Below are 20640 nucleotides of genomic sequence, written 5' to 3' on the forward strand. Positions count from 1 at the left end.
ATGCACAGCTGCACCAAATTGTGCGCCCTACAGTTTTCGTATATCAACCTCTATATATCTAGGTAAACCCACAATAATCATATACATCCACGTATTTTTGTTTCTGCTCTAGTTGGCTCCCCTAACTAAAAGGAATGAGCAAACAATCCTTACAGCTGTTTAATCAAGGTTATGGTTTTTTTTTTTGCACACTGTACAAAAATGCTTAATTTCATAAGGATTCAATGTAGAGAGAATTTAACCAACAGCTGTAGCTTTAATAAAAAAAAAATCAATGGCAGTCATTCGGCTAAGGGTGCACATTGGCAGGGCAATAAAGCAAGGCTGTGAGAAAGAAGCATATAGCAGCCAGCTGGCGCTGTGCATTTTTGGACTACATATGATTTTATCCAGTAGGTTGTTACTCTGTACTTATTTCAGTGCTTGTATTCAGAGAGCGAGAGTGCAATATTTGCGGTTATTTTATTTTAATAATAAAATATAGCAGTCAGCGCTATGGGCTTGGTTTACTAAAAAGGCAAAAATACTGTGCACTCTGCAAGTGCAGTTGCTCCAGAGCTTAGTAAATGAGGTAAAGCTTCACTTTGCAAAGAATACCCAATTATGAGCAAGGAAAATACAAAAAAACATCATTGCTCATGATTGATGGAAGTCAGCAGAGCTTCTGCTCATTTCCTAAGTTTTGGAACAACTGCACTTTGCAAAGTGCACAGTCTTTAGTAAATTCCCCCGCCCCCCCCATATTCTACATTTTGTTTTCCTTGAGCCGGACTTGTGTGAATGACTGAGCTTGACCTTACCATCTACTAATCCTGTCACTACAAGCTGGGAGGTCATTGTGGAGCGGACTCCATCCCTGCTGGAGGTTTTTGGTGTGGAACTTTAGTGCCGGTGTAGTGTCACAGTTTGCTGCCTATCCTAGAATGCTGCGGAAGTCACGTGGCGGCCAACTGCGCATGCACGATGCATTCCAAACGCAAGTGCGATGCGTTCCAATGGATTTTCGACAGTACACACCAGCGAACCCGGCATTCAGGGCGACGTGGATTTAGAGGAAAGTGGCCAGTCGGTTCCGCTCGCTCGGCCTCCTGGCTCTATTTTTAACATCCTACAATCCATGGGGATGTTAAGGAAAGAGCCTGGATGCCGACCGAGGTTTCACTGGTGTGCACTGTCGTGAATCCATTGGAACGCATCGCATTTGCGTTTGGAACGCATCGCGCATGCACAGTTGGCCGCCACGTGAGTTCCGGAGCATTCTAGGATAGGCAGCAAACTGTGACAATACACCGGGTTCATATTTTAAATGCACGGGTTATCTGACCTTTGTAATGAGGGTCAGATATTGAAGGTGAGAGTACACCAAGGAGGGAAGGTGAGAGGCCAGCATGTAGAGACATCTTAAAAAGTGTCTGAACAGGGGAATATGGGCTGCATTTCTGCACTTTGGACAAACACCTCTTGTACCTTATTCCTCCTCAGTTTTTCCTCTTTTTGATCTGACATATAGACTTCTATAATAAAATGCCATTTAAAAAGGACAAAAAAAGCAGCATTACTTTACTGAGGTCAGACTAATCTAAATTAATATATTACAGATGCTTTGAACATCTAGCAAAAAATACCAATTTAAACTTCTGAACAAAAAGGTCCAGAAAGGCCTGGTCCTAAAGTGGTCATTATTTGGACAGATATAAGTCTATCCACAGGCAAAAAGGATAAAAGAGAGAAAAAAAAAGGAGCAGAGAATGGCAGATTCTTACGATTCTTCATTGAATAACGCAAAACAAAAATTATATACCATGTATAACACACAATTAAAAACACAGCATTAAAAAAAAAAAAAAAAAAAAAAAGTGTCCTAACACTAAACCAAAGCATATTATAAAATAAATTATAGTATTAGTGCAGTCACACACACATTTGTATTATAGTACAAGATTCTTTGATGTATTATTTAGTTTACTGAGTCAGCAGTACTCTTCAAATGATTGTATATCCTAATCAAAATACAACTGACCAATAATAATACATGGCAATATAAATATATCACTGTTCTTGTCTTTCCTATTCCTACTTTTCTCCTCTACCATAGTTTCCCAGAGACAGTAAAAACAGTTAGAGCATTCCTAAAAGTCAGCAAGACCAAAATAAATACCCTGGGGCAAAGCCCAAGGACCAAGAAAAACAAAGCATTATGATGCAGCTGAGTGGAATAAAAGTAGAAAAAAAAAAAGAAGAAATAAACAAAAACACACATATATAATAATATATAATCACCAACAGATAGAGATCCAGATAATATAAAGGAATGCAATTTATTCTCTTACCTTATTATTTTTCCAGTTTCTACATAAAACTGAACTCTAAAAAAGGCAACGCATGGTGGACTAAACTTTTCAGTTGTCTGAAAAAATAAATAATGTAAGCACATTAGTAATCACAATCAAAAAAATATATACAATTTTTAATGTAATTGTATCAGACGTCACAGCTATGGCCATGCACACTTTGAACCGAAACAGTCTACATCTCAAGCAAAGCAAGAGATCATGTTCACACCCATGTGATTTATGGTGCTTTTTGAATTTTGCGTAAACACACTAAAGTCTATTCAACATGGTTTCTCATGGATGTAGTTTACATCTGTACATTTTGCGGTGCTGCATTTTTTGAAAAGAGTCGGGACTTTTTTTTTCCAGCAGCAGATTGCCTGGTAACCGACTTCAATGGAGTCACATCAAAAATGCAAGCGTTGCGTTTTTGATGCGGTTTGTGTCCCCCCCCCTTTAAATACACTGTATATAGCTGGAACCCCGCCGCTTCGTAAGTCATTAGCTGTCAGCGAGGTTCCCCACTAACAGCTGAATTAAAAAAAAAAAAAATTGCCAGCAAAAAAAATATTTTGGGGTCCCACCCCGAATCCATACCAGGCCTGAGGGCATGGTATGGATTTGAAGGGGAACCCCACACCAAAATAATAACACAAAAAAAATGCTCTGGGGTCACCGCCCCATGCATGCTGGGGTGATGACGTCACAAGAGAGGGTGCCACCAGGTGATGTCCCTGGGTGTCCCCACCCATACCTATTTAAGAACTGCTAGACGAACGAGCAGGCAGTCGGCCTTTAGCCTTCGATCAGGGGATACATCAGGGGATAATATTTTTGTATTTTTAATAAAGGAATTAATAAAGGTATTTTCAACAACTGTGTTTGTGTCTTTTTTTGGTGAATGAGTAGGGGGTACAATGTTTTTGCCTGCAATTTTTTTTTCACATTCGCAAAAATGCATCAAAAACGCAGGTTTAAAAAACGCACCGCAAAAAAACGTCTGAAAATGCATCAACCACATAGATGAAACCAAAGATAATGATGTAGTATTTGCTCACCATAGTAATAAAAGCCCTAGGCATCAAATAGAATCTGATCTGTCAAGACTCCTGTTGCACCTCATTCAAATCATACTGCAGCCTTGTCTGGCTTCAGTCGCAGGTGTTAGATGTGTATCATGTAGAAATAAAATGTTACTATTCTAGTGTTCAACAGGCCTTATGCTCTCTAGTGGTTTTGGTTATTACTACTAGCTGGGAAATTCACTTTTGCAGTCAAATTGTGAATTTAATGAGATGAAAAATCAAAGTGCGCACCAGCCTAGTGCATTATCCTTCGGACTGAAAGGTTCACAATATAAAACGTTTCCACAGGTAGCAGCAATAAATCGAGCCCAACCGCACCCCAGATGGTCATAGAGGATGTGATGAGGGCCACTGCTGGCTGACGTGTTTCAAAGGACAACCTTCTTCCTCAGAGCTCTCAGGAGGCTCTGTGGAAATGTTTTATATTGTGAACCTTTCAGTTACACTTGTGAGCATTTTTATTTAATTTTCTCTAATAAAATCCATCCGAAGGATAATGCACTAGATTGGCGCGCCTTTTTTTTTTTTCTTCTCATCTACAGATAATTCCTTGGACTTAATGGCTTGGTTTGTGCTCTGACATGCACTGTTAACTGTGGGGCCTTATATAGACAGGTGTGTGCATTTCCAAATCATGTCCTATCAACTGAAATTTACCAGAGGATGACTCCAATCAAGTTGTAGAAACATCTCAAGGATGATCAGTGCAAACGGGATGCACCGTAGCTCAATTTTGAGTGTCATGGCAAAAGGTCTGAATTCTTATGATGTGATTTTTTCATTTTCTATTTTTAATAAATTTGTAAAGATTTCAAACAACCCTCTTTCACATTGTCATTATGGTGTATAGTTTGTAGAATTTTGAGCAAAATTATGAATTTAATCCATTTTGGAATAAGGCTAGAACATAACAAAATGTGGAAAAAGTGAAGCGATGTGAATACTTTCCGAATGCCACTTTTCTCTATCCCACTCCAGGGACTGCTAGAGACTGATACCAGGTCAAATTCAGTTACTTCCATCCTAATAATATAAACATGATTATAGAGCTAAATTAATGTGTATCTTTTAGGTCTGCTAGAGTTCAACTTTAAAATTCTTTCTAGGGACAGTTTTCTTGTGTATGTCAAGGCAAAAAAAAAAAAAAACATGTTGTACATTTCAGGAATAAAGGCACATTTCCCATGTTTCATCCATTTATAGCCCTCACAGTACAGAACAGTACCTATTGAAAAACACACTCAGCTCCTAAAGTGCTTGTAAACCTCAGGCATGAAATATGAACAAAACATATCCATTTATAGTGTGTACTTGTCTCAACCCAGAGTACTATGTGTCATTTCTTTCTGCTGACAAGTTTTACCAAGAGGTAAAAAAGGTGACAGGGGAAAGATCTCCAGCACACAGCCTGTGACTGACAGCCTGAGCTCTGTTTCTGTGCGCCGTTCGTAAAAAACATCATTTACGTGGGGTCACATTACATTTACATAACACACGCCCACATCTACCACATTTGAATTAGGCGGGCTTAAGCCGGCCTATTTACGCTACGCTGCCGCAACTTTGGTTTGAGAATACGGCACTTGCCTGTCAAAGTTGCGGAGGCGTAACGTAAATAGAATACGTTATGCCCGCACAAAGATACGCCATTCTAAGGGAATTCGGGCCACAGTGTGACCAAGTGTTGCCAGCTTTGCACCTACTCAGATTATTTTTGTTAATTTATTTAACCACTCCTACTTCTAGATCTCTACAACATAAACACTAATAATTATGTAGTCCAAAATAATAGCTAGGAAGACTAAATACTACAACATAGAGACCAATTCTTTTTTATATTGAACAGATATAACGTGTGCAATATATTTAACAGACTAAAAAAGGAATCAAGAGAGACGCTTATTGTTGGGGTTTTGTACAAATCCCACTGCTGTGCTTTTGTTCAAATGAGACTATTTTTGCATCTGTTTAAGCAACCTAACATGTGTGGCAAACTGCAGGTACAAACACATCTTAATCCTATACATAAAGATTTAATAAGTCTTTAAGCACAGATCACAGTAAAAAGAAATCCGGATATATTGGTTGTGTGGTTTAGAGAGGAGTCTACATGTATGTGTACACAATTTTCTTTTGGAAAGGAAAAAAAAAAGGGACATGTCTTCACCTGCATAACTGTGTACATACCCTTAAAATATTTGAGTTGGTAAATAAATATCAGGGAGGTTCATGTTTCAAAGAAAAGCTTACACATCATGATTATCAATCCAAAACATATCCCGCAGCCAAGCGGGTTCCAGTATAACCAGTATATCGCTGTTATTTTATTTCACACTATTCTCACCTGACAATCATGCATGATAATGTTTAAAAAAAAAAAAAAAAAATAACATATCAACTTCAGTAGACTTTTTCTAAACAGTTTTTTTTTCAATTTTTAAAATATTACAGAATAGAGCATAAAATGCATTCCTGGCCATCTTTTTTTTGAGACAAGCTAAAAAAAACACATATAGATAGATTCACGTAGGGGCGCCTAAAATTAAGGTCGGCGTAGCCTAGCCTGTTTAGGCTACACCGCCGTAAATTAGCTAGGCTAGTAATAATTCTAAATCAACTTACCTGCTAATCTACGGCGGCGTAGCCTCAAACGAGCGGGCGTAAGGGCGCCTAATTCAAATTGGTTGGGGGCGTGTTGTATGGAAATGAGGCTTGACCTCACGTTTGACGTTTGACACTGTGCATGCGCCGGGCGACTACATTTCCCAGTGCGCATTGCGGCTAAGTTTGCCGTACGGGCCTATTGATTTCGACGTGGACGTAAACAACGTAACTCCCGATTCGCGGACGACTTACGCAAACAACGTTAAAAATTAAAATTTTGCGGCGGGAACGGCGGCCATACTTAACATTGGCTAGGCCACTAGAGCATAGCTCTAACTTTAGGCGGCCTATCCCTTACGGAAACTATGTAATTCGACGGCGTAGGCCTGGCGTACGTTCGTGATTCTGCGTATCCCCTCATTTACAATCTACGCCGGCCGCATCGGAAGCGCCATCTAGCGGCCATCAGAAACATTGCAAGCTAAGATAGGCCGGCTTGCGCCGTTCTATCTTAGCTTTGTTTAGGCGTATCTCTGTTTGAGCATACGCTTAAACAAACGCCGGCGTAGATTCAGAGTTAGGTCGGCTTATTTACTGATAGGCCGGCCTAATTCTTTTTGAATCTACCTACTTCTTTTTTTTTTTTTTAACCCGTCTCCAATGGCGGAAGCTCTGCAGAGGACACAGCCGACAATGATTGTGAAATTAATGGGAAGTGACATCACCCATAGACTTACTATGGGGCTTCTGCCGTCAGATGTGTCCTCTGCACTGGCCTCCACAGCAAAGCTGCAACTAACAGCTCAGCAAAAGGGATCCGGTCAGATCGTCTTCAGAAAAGGTACTGTATGTATACAGATTTTTTATTTACAGGGCTAGATAAGTTAGTGTTAGATTGTGGATGTCTGTAGATATAGGGATTTTAGTGTTAAGCTGGCTATACACTAGTAAAGTTTTTAAACATTTTAATTTTAAGACTGTTCAATTTTCTAAATGTTATGGAGGTTAATAAATCGATGTTCGTTTTCAAGTGCAGTAAAAAGGATTTCAGAAGAAGCAGGATGATAAATGTTTCTCAAACCAATTTCCTCAGAGTGTTTGTGGTTTTCATTCAGTCCATTTGTTCCAAAGTCCCACCTTCTACGCTGCTCTGTTTATTTGCAGCAATATAATATAATGCAATTTCTGGCTCCACAATACTTACATAACCAATCACTAAAACAGCACAAGGTGCAAACTGTGTACAACCCTCTGTGTGATTATGCATCTATACCAGACTGTCATGTTGCTGTGCATATTACTGGTTTCCCCTTTACATGCATACAATATTTATATACATACACACATACAGTATTGTTTTATTCTTGTTTTGACATACTTTGAGAGGGTCTCTCTTCCATTCCTTAGGAAAATACTTGTTCAGCTTCTGTTCTAGGTCCATAAAAATATATTCATTATCTACAAGACACAAAATTGACTGGTTGAAATAAAAAGTGCCCACAAATGAAAAAGACAATTGATTTAGAAATGTATTACAGGAACACACACACACACACACTTCACAACTATTGTATGCCGTATCTGTATAGTTTGTGCAACTTTATGACTTAGGCAGCATACTGAAATTTTAAACCTTTTTTTATTGCAAATATCTAATAAAGAAAGAGACATAGAAACAGGGAACAGATGATCACACATTAGCATTTTGTACATCCTGACGGAGTTCACAGAAATTGGTCCATTGTAGTTGGGCCCCTTTGACGTGGGGTGGACTCCATCAAGTGGATCTGCCCGCTCAGAGGGGAATCTGTCCGCTGATGCCTGCTGAGCAGGCGGATTACAGGTCCATGTCCGCTCCGCTGATGCAGAGTGGACATGCACACAGCCCGCTGTTCTCTATGGGGCGGTTTGATGGAAACGGACGCAATTTACTAGACAGGTGGGGAATGGATTCCCCATGCATGTTTTTGGCGGACCGGAACGAATGCAGGCGGTGCGTTAATAGACACATGTCTGTTTACATCTGCCTCCCCATAAGAAACAATGGGTGGTGTAATCGGGTCCGCCTGACCAGATTGAAAGGGACCTTTTACTTTCAGACTATACATGGTAAGCACGAGTGTACAACCAATATAAACATTAGCCAAAATTGAGTACTACAAAAAGAAAGAAAAACAATGGCAACCCCACAGTCTTACTTCTGCAGAGGAATGTTGAACTACATTCCTGCTTTAATGAAATCAATATAGCTGGAATGCCAGTGTAATCCTGCATCTGCAAAAACAAAGAGCTTTGTGTTTTCTTTTTCCTCCTTCTTGTAAGCGATTCGGATTAATAGTGAGACCAACAAAGTCAGATGGTCAGCCACATTCTCCTTTAATTCAGTAATCTGCACCTCAACAAAGTACTACAGGTTAGATAATGCTAGAGTATCTAAGAAGTAAGGTTATTTTATGCTGGGTGAGACCTGCCATTAAAAAATACCTACGCTATAATACCGTAATTGCTGTTAGCTACATCAGCAAGGACAACTACTAACCTGTCCAAATTCAAGCAATTTAAGACAAAATTTATTACAGAAAATTACATTTATACAATTTATATTATTATTATTTATTACAATTATACTGAGATTTTTAGTGAAAGCCATATGTCAAAACAATTAAAAACATTCCGAGTCATCTTAAAAAAAAAAAAACGGGTTTATGCCTGGATGCAGGAGCTGAAGCCTCGTACACACGACCGAGGAACTCGACGGGCGAAACACATCGTTTTCCTCGTCGAGTTCCTTGTTAGGCTGTCGAGAAACTCGACAAGCCAATTTTCTCCATTCCCGTCAAGGAAATAGAGAACATGCTCTCTTTTTGGCTCGTCGAGTTTCTCGACAGTTTCCTCGACGAAAATGTACACACGACCGGTTTCCTCGGCAAAACAATATCTCCCAGCAAGTTTCTTGCTGTTTTTTTCCGAGAAACCGGGTCGTGTGTATGAGGCCTGAGATGTATAAGAGCAGCTGTACTTTTGTTTACATCTCCCCCAGCCTTGAATGATTAGAATGCACCAATTACCACGCACTATAGAATGACTGAAGGCCAAATTAAAAGCCATGTTACAAGAGCCTAAAAGTTTCATCGTTTCACCATGAGGTGCAGTGAAAAACAGTTCGCTGGAAGGGATGACACAACTCTTTGATATAAGCTAAACTGGATGCACTAAATATCACAGATGCAATGTTTTCTAGATATTGACATTCACCAAATGTTCTTTATTTAATTATGGCCAGGAATAAAAATACTAAATTACAAAAATGGCCCATGGTCTCAAAATATCTGGACTAAATAAAAAAAAAAAAAAGTCTGGTTATGCAAAGAACAACAATGTTTACTATCCTCATGCATGAAAACCATTTAATGAAACCTTAGAGAAAAAAAAACAACAACTTACTTTTAACAATGCTAAGGCCAAATAAATGTGCTTGTTTAATATCCAGTGCTTCACAAACTTTGTTAAATAGCTCCTGACCTGTGGCTTTTGTCTGTATAAAAAACAAAATTGTACAATAGTAATTACAATTAGTAATTAACAATAACACAACTAGCAACTACAATAATTATAATATACTGTACTACTGTATATTCAGTGCTTTGCTTTTTTTCACCAGGTTTGTTCCAATAGCTCACATCAACCAATATAGGTGTCTTTTACACACAGTTGTGAATTCAACATATGTCTAAAACAGTGTACAATACTAGAAACTCAAGTCCTAAGGGCCAGTTCACACCAAAACATAGTGTGAGAAAGGCACATTCCATACAGGTTTCCCACAACGTGTTCAAAACACACTGCCTTTGCGATCTGCTGCGGGTGTTAATGCATTACTAATGGCACCCCAAAAGCAGATCTCAGATGCAGCGCATTTGCCCACACCAGATAGCATGGCACTGCAGTACCGTGCAAGTTGTTGCGACACGTTTTTGAAAAGTAGTGCAGGCATTACATTTTGTGCGATCTGGTGTCATTTCAAATGAATGGGCTGCCAAATCGCACAGGAACGCAGTCAGGTTTGAACCGGCCCTAAAAGTTATTGGGGTCAGTATGCTACTCCATATTATATTTGGACAGTTTTTCTAGAATCTGTATTTTAGGAGGTCCCTAAATGGTCTAAACCAAGATACAATTCACTGTGTGTCCCACTGTTTGGAGGCCGAACTGTAGTCAGTAGAAGTGAACAAACAAAAAACAAATGTCAGTGGGAGTACATAATGCCTCATCATCGGAAGTCAACAAGAGTAAAGGAGGGGGTTGGGGTGGTTCTCTCAGGATCCAGAGGAGGGTGTTGGGGTGGTTCTCTCAGGATCCAGAAGAGGAGTCTGCAAAGGTGGCTCCAGGATGATGGTAGTTTTGGGGACCAGTCAGCATGGGCACATGTGCACCAGGAAACTGAGTTCGTAAAGGTACTGGACAGAGGACTTGGATAAGTAAATCTTGCTGCTTCCAACTCCAAGGTATGAAAAATAGGATGGATTTCCTCAGAGATGAGCTTTAAACAAAATGGAAACAAACTGGAAACTCTGGAACTTTTGAGAAAAAAATAAATACATTTGTTCTCATTGGTCGTAAGCGAGAAGTAACAGCAAAAAGGTAGACTTGTGGAACCACGGCCATTCTACGGGGAAAATCTCACCCAGACAAAGTGTAGTTCCATCCAGAGTAAACTGTTTTTTTGAGGCTTTTCCTTTGGATCTTAAAAAGGGGTTGTAAATGTTTGTTTTTTATTTTCTAAATAGGTTCCTTTAAACTAGTGCATTGTTGGTTCACTTCGATTTCCCTTCTAAATGTTTTTATTTCTTTGTTTTCTTTGTCTGAATTTCTCACGTTCTGGCTGACTAACCCCCAGCCAGAACGGCTTGGATGATGGTGGCAAGCTTACTGAGGAGAAACAGGAAGTGAGAAATTCAGACAAGGAAAAAAAACATTTAGAAGGGAAATCGAGGGAAAAGGTAAGTGAACAAACAATGCACTAGCTTAACCACTTAACGACCCGCCCATAGACAAAAGACGTCTACAGGGCGGTCCGTTAACTGGGGCGCGCACACGGGAGTGTCCGTGACCGTCGGGTCCAGAGGACCCGGTGCATCGTGGTAAATAGTCGCTGATAGCAGCCGTTTACCACATGATCGCTCCTTTCAATGATGGAGTGATCACTTGTAAACAAACCGGCGGTTCCTCCCTCCCCTCTCTGTACTGATCGGTATAGTGTGAGAGGGAGAGAGCGGATGGCAGCAGCGCTGTGGGCTGGATCTTTGACAATTGCAGTCACAGATCCAGCCATCCATGCTCAGCCATCCCTGCAATACCCCAGCCAATACTCTGAATAAAATTAGTTTTAACCACTTCCCGTCCGCCGGCCGTCATATGACGTCCTTGACTTTGTGCGGAGATATCTGAATGATGCCTGCAGTTACAGGCATCATTCAGATATCAGCTTTTTCAGCCGGCGATTCCCTACACCATAAGAATGATCATAGCAGCTTTTCCACCACTTGATTGTTCTTACAGGAGGCAAGAGGGGACGTCCCCCCCTCCCATCGCCCTCCGGTGCTTCTACCGACTCACCGCTATGATCGAAGCCAGGATCGTTTTTTTATTATTTCAGGCTTCCTAGCCTAGAGGTGAGATGTGGTGTCTTATTGACCCCATGTCTCACTGTAAAGAGGACCCGTCATGCCATATTCCTATTACAAGGAATTTTTACATTCCTTGTAATAGGAATAAAAGTGATCAAAACATTTATTTTTGGGGAAAAACGTGTCAAACTAAAATAAATAAAGTAAAATGAACAATAAAAAATTTTTTTTTTTTTTTTTAAAGCGCCCCTGTCCCTGTGTGCTTGCATACAAAAGCGAACGCACACGCAAGTCCCGCCCACATATGAAAATGATGTTCAAACCACACATGTGAGGTATCACTGCGAACGTTAGAGCGAGAGCAATAATTTTGGCCCTAGACCTCCTCTCTAACTAAAAAAATGTAACCAGTAAAAATATTTAAAGCGTCACCTATGGGGATTTTTAAGTAGCGAAGTTTGACGCCATTCCACAAGCGTGTGCAATTTTGAAGGGTGACATATTAGGTATCTATTTACTCGGTGTAACTTCATCTTTCACATTACGCAAAAACATTGGGCTAACTTTAATGTTTTTTTTAAAAGCACAAAAGTTTGATTTCCAAAAAAACGCGTTCGAAAAAGTTGCCGCCATTGAATTCTCTAGGGTCTTTGCTAAAAAAAAAAAAATGAGATATATATATATATATATTAGTTTTGTTAGTTTTGGGGTTCTGTGTAATTTTCTAGCAAATAAATTATGATTTTTACATGTAGGAGAGAAATGTCAGAATTGGCCTGGGTGCTCCAGAACACCTGAAGGTGTTCCCTGCATGTTGGGCCTCTGTATGTAGCCACGCTGTGTAAAAGTCTCACACATGGGTCTCAAGAACTGAGATAGGCCGTCAGTACTTCAGGTGTGATCAATTTTCAGATATTGGCACCATAGCTTGTGGACTCTATAACTTTCACAAAGACCAAATATACACTAATTTGGGTTATTTTTACCAAAGATATGTAGCAGTAAAAATTTTGGCCACAATTTAAGAAAAATTACAAATTTGCTAAATTTTATAACAGAAACGAAGACAAATTCATATTTTTTTTTACAGAATTTACAGTCTTATTTTATAGCGCAAAAAAAAAAAAAACAACGAACGGTGATTAAATTTCACCAAAAGAAAGCTCTTTTTGTGTGAAAAAAAAATAAAAAAAAAAAGACAAAAATTTAATTTGGGTACAGTGTTGTCTGAGTAATTGTCATTCTAAATGTGAGAGCACCGAAAGCTTAAAATTGGTCGTTATTAAGGGGGTTTAAGTGCCCAGTTGTCAAGTGGTTAAAAGGAACCCATTTAGAAAATAAAAAAACCGAACCTTTACAACCCCTTTAACCCTCACTTGAGAAAAACATGGGAGAAGTTCATACTAAGCCTATCCTAGGTGTCATGGATAATTGTATTTGTTCACACAGCCTAAACATGAATCTGGATAACATGCAGTGTAGATGATAAATGACTGTATATGAAGGTGCTAAAATACCCCAACTTAGCACAATTTTTTATTTATTTTTCTTACGTACCCCAACAGTGACATCTAGTTGCTCTCTGTTGGGCAACCAAACACAGACATTCCGATAATCTTGCTCTGGCATACTTGCTTGAAAGAATGGTCTGCTCATGATGAAATTACATTGAATTATGCAGCATTATCATTGTGACTGACCTGAGGAAAAAATAAATAAAAAAATACGTAAAACAGAATTCAAATATATTTTTACTACAGCTAAATATGCCATTTAAGTGATCCACACTATCGCGCAAGATAGTGGTTCTCAACCTCAGTCTTCAAGTACCCCCAACAGGCCATGTTTGCAGGTTTTACTTTATCTTGCATAGGTGTTTTAAAATCAGAGTCAATGGCTTATTAATTTTGGACAGCTATTTTATCCAAGAGAAGTTCCCAAAACATGGTCTGTTGGGGGTACTTGAGAACTGAGGCGGAGAACCACTGCCCTATAATAATGCAAGCATTACAGCAGTACACAGAGACACACGTTAGGGGACATGTGGTGCTGCAGCATAATGCAGCTACACAAACACTGCACAATGGAACCTTTGCACTTTAAAGATGAACAGTGGTTCCATTGTTTACAAAGTTGTGCCCCCATGTGACAAATTACATGTAGTAAATGATATCCATGTTTCTAGGCGTTTCCTAAGTTACAATATGAGATCTGACCTCCCCCCGTGGCAAATCTGACAAACAGCTAGGAAAGAGATGGACTCATAACTGCAACTTGTCTTAGCTCTGAAGGTAAGGGTACTAATGTGCAAACCAACACCTTTAAAGAAGTCACGTGTTCAGTGATGCAATGCGTCAGGGAGGAGCCAGGTGACGTCACTTCCGGTCGTGGGCGAGACCGGAAATATCCTCGACTTAGGCTGAACTGTGCAATTTTAAACAGAGTTACTACATGTCTTTAAATAAATTGTTTTGGATTACTACACCATGGAGCCCCCATTCTTTCATAACATGTAATCTACATTTGAGGAGCCTGGAAACAGATCTCTTAGAAAACGTTGTCTGGTCTTTGATACCAATTGATTGCTTTGGAGGTTTGACTTGACCTGTAGGGGTCTTCTGATGAGGTGAGAGGCTGGGGCAAACTATTAGCGCACCGCGGATGGTGGAAATACTGGGATGAACTGGATCTCATTGCTTTATGCATATGAACTTTATTTTACGAACTGTTTATTTTCTGAATGGACATTCATATTTTTGCACTATTTATAACTTTTTGACGCATATTGAATATTTTTTCCTGCACATATTGAACTGCTTTTTTTTTGCACATATGAGGATTTTCTTCCCTAAATATTGCACGATTTGTTTATCATTTATTTATTAGTATTATAGCATTGAGTAAGCGCCACATTTTTATCTTAGCTCTGAACGCTTTACCGAGTCAAGAAGAATGCAGAGGGAGGGGGGGGGGTGTGAGTCTCTTGTCTCTCCGAGTAGTGTTCAGAGCCAAGACAAACTGCAATTAGGAGTCTGTCTCCTTCCTAGCAACTGTCAGAATTGCTGTGTGGGCAGTTTGGACCACATAACTGGACTTAAGCTGGCTATACCTGCGTCAGTTTTTTTCACTAAGCCAGTGGGTTGAATAAACAAAAAAAAAAAAAAACTGACCCAATTCCCCTATCCTGCTGCGTCATTGTATTCTGACAGTGGGACACTGTATTGTAATGGCCGACCATACACTGTTTGAAAACGGCCCAGATTAGAACCAACCATTAATGGGTAGGCTGAAAGTACCAAGTTGAACGATCAATCTCTCAACTTGGTTATAACCAGCCTGCCGGATTTTCTTGTGATTATCACTCCGGGAGCAGACAATTGCTCAGCAGGAGAGATTCCCCTGTCAGCACTGTCTGTGTTGATGGGGGAATCATGTGAATTACTTTTCTGCAACCTGTGGTTGCAGGAAAGAAATCTGCAGCGTGTATGGCCTGCCTTAGGCATGCCTGAACACACTCATGTATAAAAAAAATAACTTATTGCAGGGGATGCTTGTAATTTGAGTAGTGATGGACGAACATCCGACGGGACGGTTAGCAAACTTTCGCAAATGTCCGCGAACCGCAAGTTTGCGGCGGGTCCCATTGACTTTAATGGCGAATATTAAAAACCTGCAGGTCATATTTGCAGAAACCAAAATACTTACTAGCTGTGAACAAATAGTCCCACAACATGGACACTAACCTACCAGAAGTATCAAGTGAAAAATCGGATACATTAGTGCGTGTCGGCCATTACAAGCCTTTAAAAATTAGCCGACAGGCGCTCACCTGGCACTGTTGGATTGGTACCCGAAACGGTTTCCCTGTGAGTGGAAATTCCTCTGCCAGCGGACGAAAAAGTAGAATGCAGCATTTCTCGAAGCAAGGCCTGGAAGTGCTGCATTCCGATAGCCCTCTGTGATGGTGGCAACATTTCCGCCATGTTTTGTTTGTACCGGGGGTCCAAGTACGTTGCCACCCAGTACTGGTCCTTGTCCTTTATGCACGAGGGTCCCTCTTAAAACACTGGAGCATGAAGGCCCCCATTTGCACTAAACTGGAAGCGCTGTACTGGCCTGGCTTCTGCTCATCATTCAGGATAATGTCGTCCTTGTTCTCCTCCCCCCATCCACGGACAACACCAGGGATCCCAGAAAGGTTTAAAGCATGCTCTTCTTGCTTCTCCTCCTCCGCCCCGCGACACCATCCTCCTCGGACTCCTCTTCAGACTCCCGTTGTTGACTTGTCTCAGGTGGAGTAGCCCCCCTGGAAATTCATCCAGCATTGCGACTTCCTCATCTTCCTGCTCCTGCTCCTCGACGGCTTGATCAATGACACAACGCAATGCACGCTCCAGAAAGGCGTAAGGTACGATGTCACTGATGGCTACCTGGCTGCGACTGACCAGTTTGGTGATCTCATCAAATGGCCGCAGAAGTCTGCATGAGTCGCGCATGAGCAGCCACTGGTGTGGTGCAAAAAAACCAAGCTCCCCAGAACGTGTCCCGCTGCAGAGTTCGTACAGGTAGTCAACTGCACGTTTCTGCTGGAGCAGCCTATCAAGCATATACAATGTTAAGTTTCATTGCGTCGGGCAGTCACAAATAAGATGTCTGACGGGCAGGTTGTGTCGCCGCTGAATGTCAGCAAGGTGAGCCATGGCCGTGTAAGATCTTCTGAAATGGGCCAAGATTTTCCTGGCCTGCCGCAAGACGTCCTGGAGCCCAGGGTATTTGGCAACGAATCGCTGCACGACCAAGTTCAGGACGTGTGCCATGCATGGCACGTGTGTAATTTTGCTCTGTTTCAGCGCGCTCAGCAGATTAGCACCGTTGTAGCACACAACTTTACCAACTGTCAAATTGAGCGGTGTTAGCCACTGATCTGCCTGTAAACGCAAAGCTGAAAGGAGTGCAGGACCAGTGTGGCTCTTGTCTTCCAGGCACAACAGACACAGCACAGCATGGCAACGTCTCACCTGTCATGTCGAATAGGTTCTGGGGATCTTGGGCGGCGCAGCGGAAGAGACGGTAGCATCGGAAAATGAGGAGTCAGCCGAGGAGGAGAGGGAGGATGGAGTAGGAGGAGGAGGAGAAAAAGAAGAGGCAGGCCTGCATGTAATCTGTGGCGGTAAAACCAAATCTACATGGGTGCCATGGGTTACATGCTCGACGGCCGTCAGAAGGTTCACTCAGTGGGCAGTGAAAGTTTCATAACTTGCCCGTGTTTGCTAGACCACGTGTCTGTGGTCAGATGTATCTTGGCACCGGCACTGTGTGCCAGAGATACATTCACTTGCCGCTGAACATGGCCATATAGCTCTAGGATGCCCTTCTGTGAAAAAAATTCCTTCCTGGGACCTTCCATTGTGGCGTTCCAATGGCCACAAATTTTTGAAAGGCCTCCGACTCCACCAGTTTATATGGCAGTAGTTGGCGGGCTATCAGTTCCGACAAGCCAGTGGTCAACCGTTGGGCAAGAGGGTTATTCGGCGTCATCGTTTTTTTACGATCGAACATTTGGGCCACGGAAGCCTGCCTTTTTGCAGAAAAAACGTGAGGAAGGCATGATGGAAGGTGGAGTGGAGGACAATTGTGAGCATAGAGGGGAAGGAGAAGGAGAAGAGGCTGGACAGTGAGAGCCTGGAGTGTGGCTTTGCGGAACATTCGGCTCCCAGAGCACAGCAGGAGCCAATCAGCAGCCAATCAGCAGGCGCAGCGCAACTCGCGCATGCACCGTAGGGAACCAGGCAGTGAAGCCGGAGCGTTTCACTTCCTGGTTCCCTCACCGAGGATGGCGGGGGGCAGCAGAGTGCCGAGCGATCGCTCGTCCTCTGCTGCGGACATCGCTGGACTCCAGGACAGGTAAGTGTGCGGATATTAAAAGTCAGCAGCTGCAGTATTTGTAGCTGCTGACTTTTAATATTTTTTTTTTCAGCGGACATCCGCTTTAAGGTGGTTGTCCCTAGGCAAGTGTTGGGCTTACCGCGACTTATGTGTTGACTGCAAAGGCTGCAGATGGCAACACTATTGTCTGCAGCGGACACGTTAAAAAAAGTTTGGCCTGCTGAGTGCCGGCTGTTGCTACCTCCTCTTCCTGATCCAATGCCAAGAATGGCTGCGCATCTGAAATGTCTTCTGATGGATCGGAAAATAATTCCTGTGACTCAAGCGGAGGGTATATGGTGGTAGTGGTGGTGGCGAGCCACTCAACCAAGTCTGGTGCGTCCTTTGACATAAATCGAACGAACATTGTGCTACTTCCCACTTTGGCTCCGGCCTGGTGCTCCTGCCCTACCCCTTCCACCCCTGCGGAAGGGCCTGCCTCTTCTTCTGCCTGTCATTTTTTAAATGACCCTGTGACAACAAAAGTCTGTAGAGAAGCGCAGTATATGTGGAAGGTATATAACAAAATGTGTCGTTTGGGGGGGCGACTGGTTTATCACACCAGTTATGAAACTTTTTTTTCCAGGAAAATTCATTAGTAACCAAATACACCGCCAGTCACAATGCTGCACAATACAAATCCACTATAATATGCTTTCTATATTCGAAAGTATATTACCGTATTTGCCAGCGTATAAGACAACCCCCTAATTTTCCAGGTAAAATGTTGGTTTTGGGATATACTCCCCGTATAAGATGACCCCCTTCCTACTAGTCATGCCTCGCCTCACTGTGCCATTACATGCCTCGCTGTGCCACTACATGCCAGACTCACTGTGCCCCATTACATGCCTCACTGTGCCACTACATGCCAGACTCACTGTGCCCCATTACATGCCTCACTGTGCCACTACATGCCTCACTGTGCCACTACATGCCAGACTCACTGTGCCCCATTATATGCCTCACTGTGCAACTACATGCCAGACTCACTGTTCCCCATTACATGCCTCACTGTGTCACTGCATGTCTTGATGATCCCTTACCTTATCCTAAGACATGCAGTATCTGTCAGACAGCGGCTGTCCATTTTTTCAAAAGCCACGCCTCCTCCTTCTGCTGTTCCGTGATAGGTGGAACACTCCGCTTCCCAGGAGACACTGTGTTCAGTGTTTGCCTATCACAGAGGCCCTCTTGTCCTCGGTCTCGGACGAGAGGACCTCCGTGATAGGCTGAACACAGTGTCTCCTGGAAAGCTGAGTGTTCCGCCTATCACGGAACAGCAGAAGAAAGAGGCGCAGCTTTTGAAAAATGGACCGGCCGCGGTCTGCGTGTTAGATTACCAGCGTATAAGAAGACCCCCGACTTTTAAGAAGAATTTCTGGGGTTAAAAAGTCGTCTTATACGCCGGAAAATACAGTATAAGTGTATATTACACCTATATACTGCAGAGCAAGTAGCACACCTATACCAGTGCTTGAAAGGACTTTTGTGGACCTGTTGGGTAGCAATTTGTGTCGCTAAAGTCTGTCCCTGCTGGAAACGCCAACCTCTCCCTACACTGACAAAAAGTATATGAATGTATAATTAGACACCTATATACTGCACAGCAAGTAGCACACCTATACCAGTCCTTAAAAGGACTTTTGTGGACCTTTTAGATAGCTATTTGATACAATACAGCACCCTTTCCCTACACTGACAAAAAGCAGAATGTAAGATGGCCGCCAGATCAGGTCTATTTATAAGGTAGGGGGTATGTCTATGTGCTGAAAAATTTCTCAATTGGTTGTCTTGCACCACCTGATAGATGTGTCATAGGTCAAAGTTCTTACCCATGTAACATTGCGGACCGCCACGAACATCGCCAGATGTCCGCCGTTTTGGCGGACCGCGAACACGCAGTTTGCCACGAACCGGCAGGCCATCTCTAAATTTGTGTTCTGTCCAGACTTTTGAAGAAAACCAGTAGCCCAAACATAGGAGCAGGAAATTCTTGGACGTGTTCCATACACAAACAGAATGCTACGGTCAGCCCTGGGTGATATTTTAATTTTCTGTGAATTTCAGAAAAAACACTGCTGGCTGCAGACTGACATGAACAGGTGTTAAAGGATCTCATTACCTGAATGGCAGCCCTGAAACGCAGGTGACAAAGACAAGGCTGTCATGAAGCAAACATCTGACATCATGTATGGAGTTTTACACATACCAATTTGTATGCAAGCGAATTGTGTTGTAGGAATGTATGCAAATGTACAAAAAAAAAAAAAAAAAAAAAAACAGTGCACTTGTATGTGACTATTTAAATAGGGAATTGCTTATATAAAAGCAACGTTATGGATAGTAAATAAAGAGCAACATTTGTTTTTGAATTCTAGTTCAAGATGTTCATCACTTTTATGCTACATTCATACTAGCCTCCTGCAATAGGTTTATTTAGACCTCTTGCACACAGAGCCTGAGCCCATGTAATGTAAACTCTAGCATAATTCCCCCACCCAGGGGTGTAAGAATTCCAGGATAAACCCAACGAGTCTTAAAGAAAATTCCTCCCCCCTCTTAACACATAGTTCCATAGTTAGTCAGGTTGAAAAAAAGCCACAAATCCATCCAGTTCAACTATATTAGTGCTGTCAGTTAAACGCGCTATTAACGGCGTTAACGCAAACCCACGTTAACGCCGTAAATTTTTTTATCGCGCGATTAACGAGGCGGCGTTCGGGGGTTATACCGGGATGATGCCTGCAGCCGCAGGCATCATCCCGGTACCGTTGTTTAGAGCGGGCGATCGGCTATCCAAACATAACAACCGATGCGGCTAAAAGCCGCTCGGTTGTTATGCCGGAGGAGCGGGAGGGGACATCCCCCCCTCCCGCCGCCTTTCGCCGCTCTGACCGGGCCTCCCGTCCCACCGGGAGACCCGATCCTCCATCCGGCGCCTTCTGTGTCCAGGCGGAGACTGACACTAAGCCGTAAGCGGCTTTGATTCAGTCTCCGCATTGAAACCACGGAAGCGACGTCATGACGTCACTTCCGGGTTTCTCGGCTGCCAATGGCGCCGGA

At 42.2% G+C, this 20640-nt stretch overlaps 1 protein-coding gene across 3 annotated transcripts in view; it reads right to left on the minus strand.

Moving 5' to 3' along the window:
• FRMD1 (FERM domain containing 1) overlaps positions 1–20640 on the minus strand; it is a 104355-nt gene that overhangs the window by 39254 nt on the left and 44461 nt on the right. For all 3 annotated transcript variants that reach the window (XM_040350674.1, XM_040350676.1, XM_040350675.1), the window contains exons 2-5: positions 13207–13349; positions 9467–9557; positions 7401–7480; positions 2331–2407 (exon numbers count right to left, since the gene is read on the minus strand). In XM_040350674.1, coding sequence (XP_040206608.1) covers positions 2331–2407; positions 7401–7480; positions 9467–9557; positions 13207–13305 — 347 coding nt within the window. In that variant the 5' untranslated portion in view covers positions 13306–13349. The remainder of the gene's footprint in view (positions 1–2330; positions 2408–7400; positions 7481–9466; positions 9558–13206; positions 13350–20640) is intronic.

Source organism: Rana temporaria, chromosome 4, assembly GCF_905171775.1.
Source record: "Rana temporaria chromosome 4, aRanTem1.1, whole genome shotgun sequence".
NCBI lineage: Eukaryota > Metazoa > Chordata > Amphibia > Anura > Ranidae > Rana > Rana temporaria.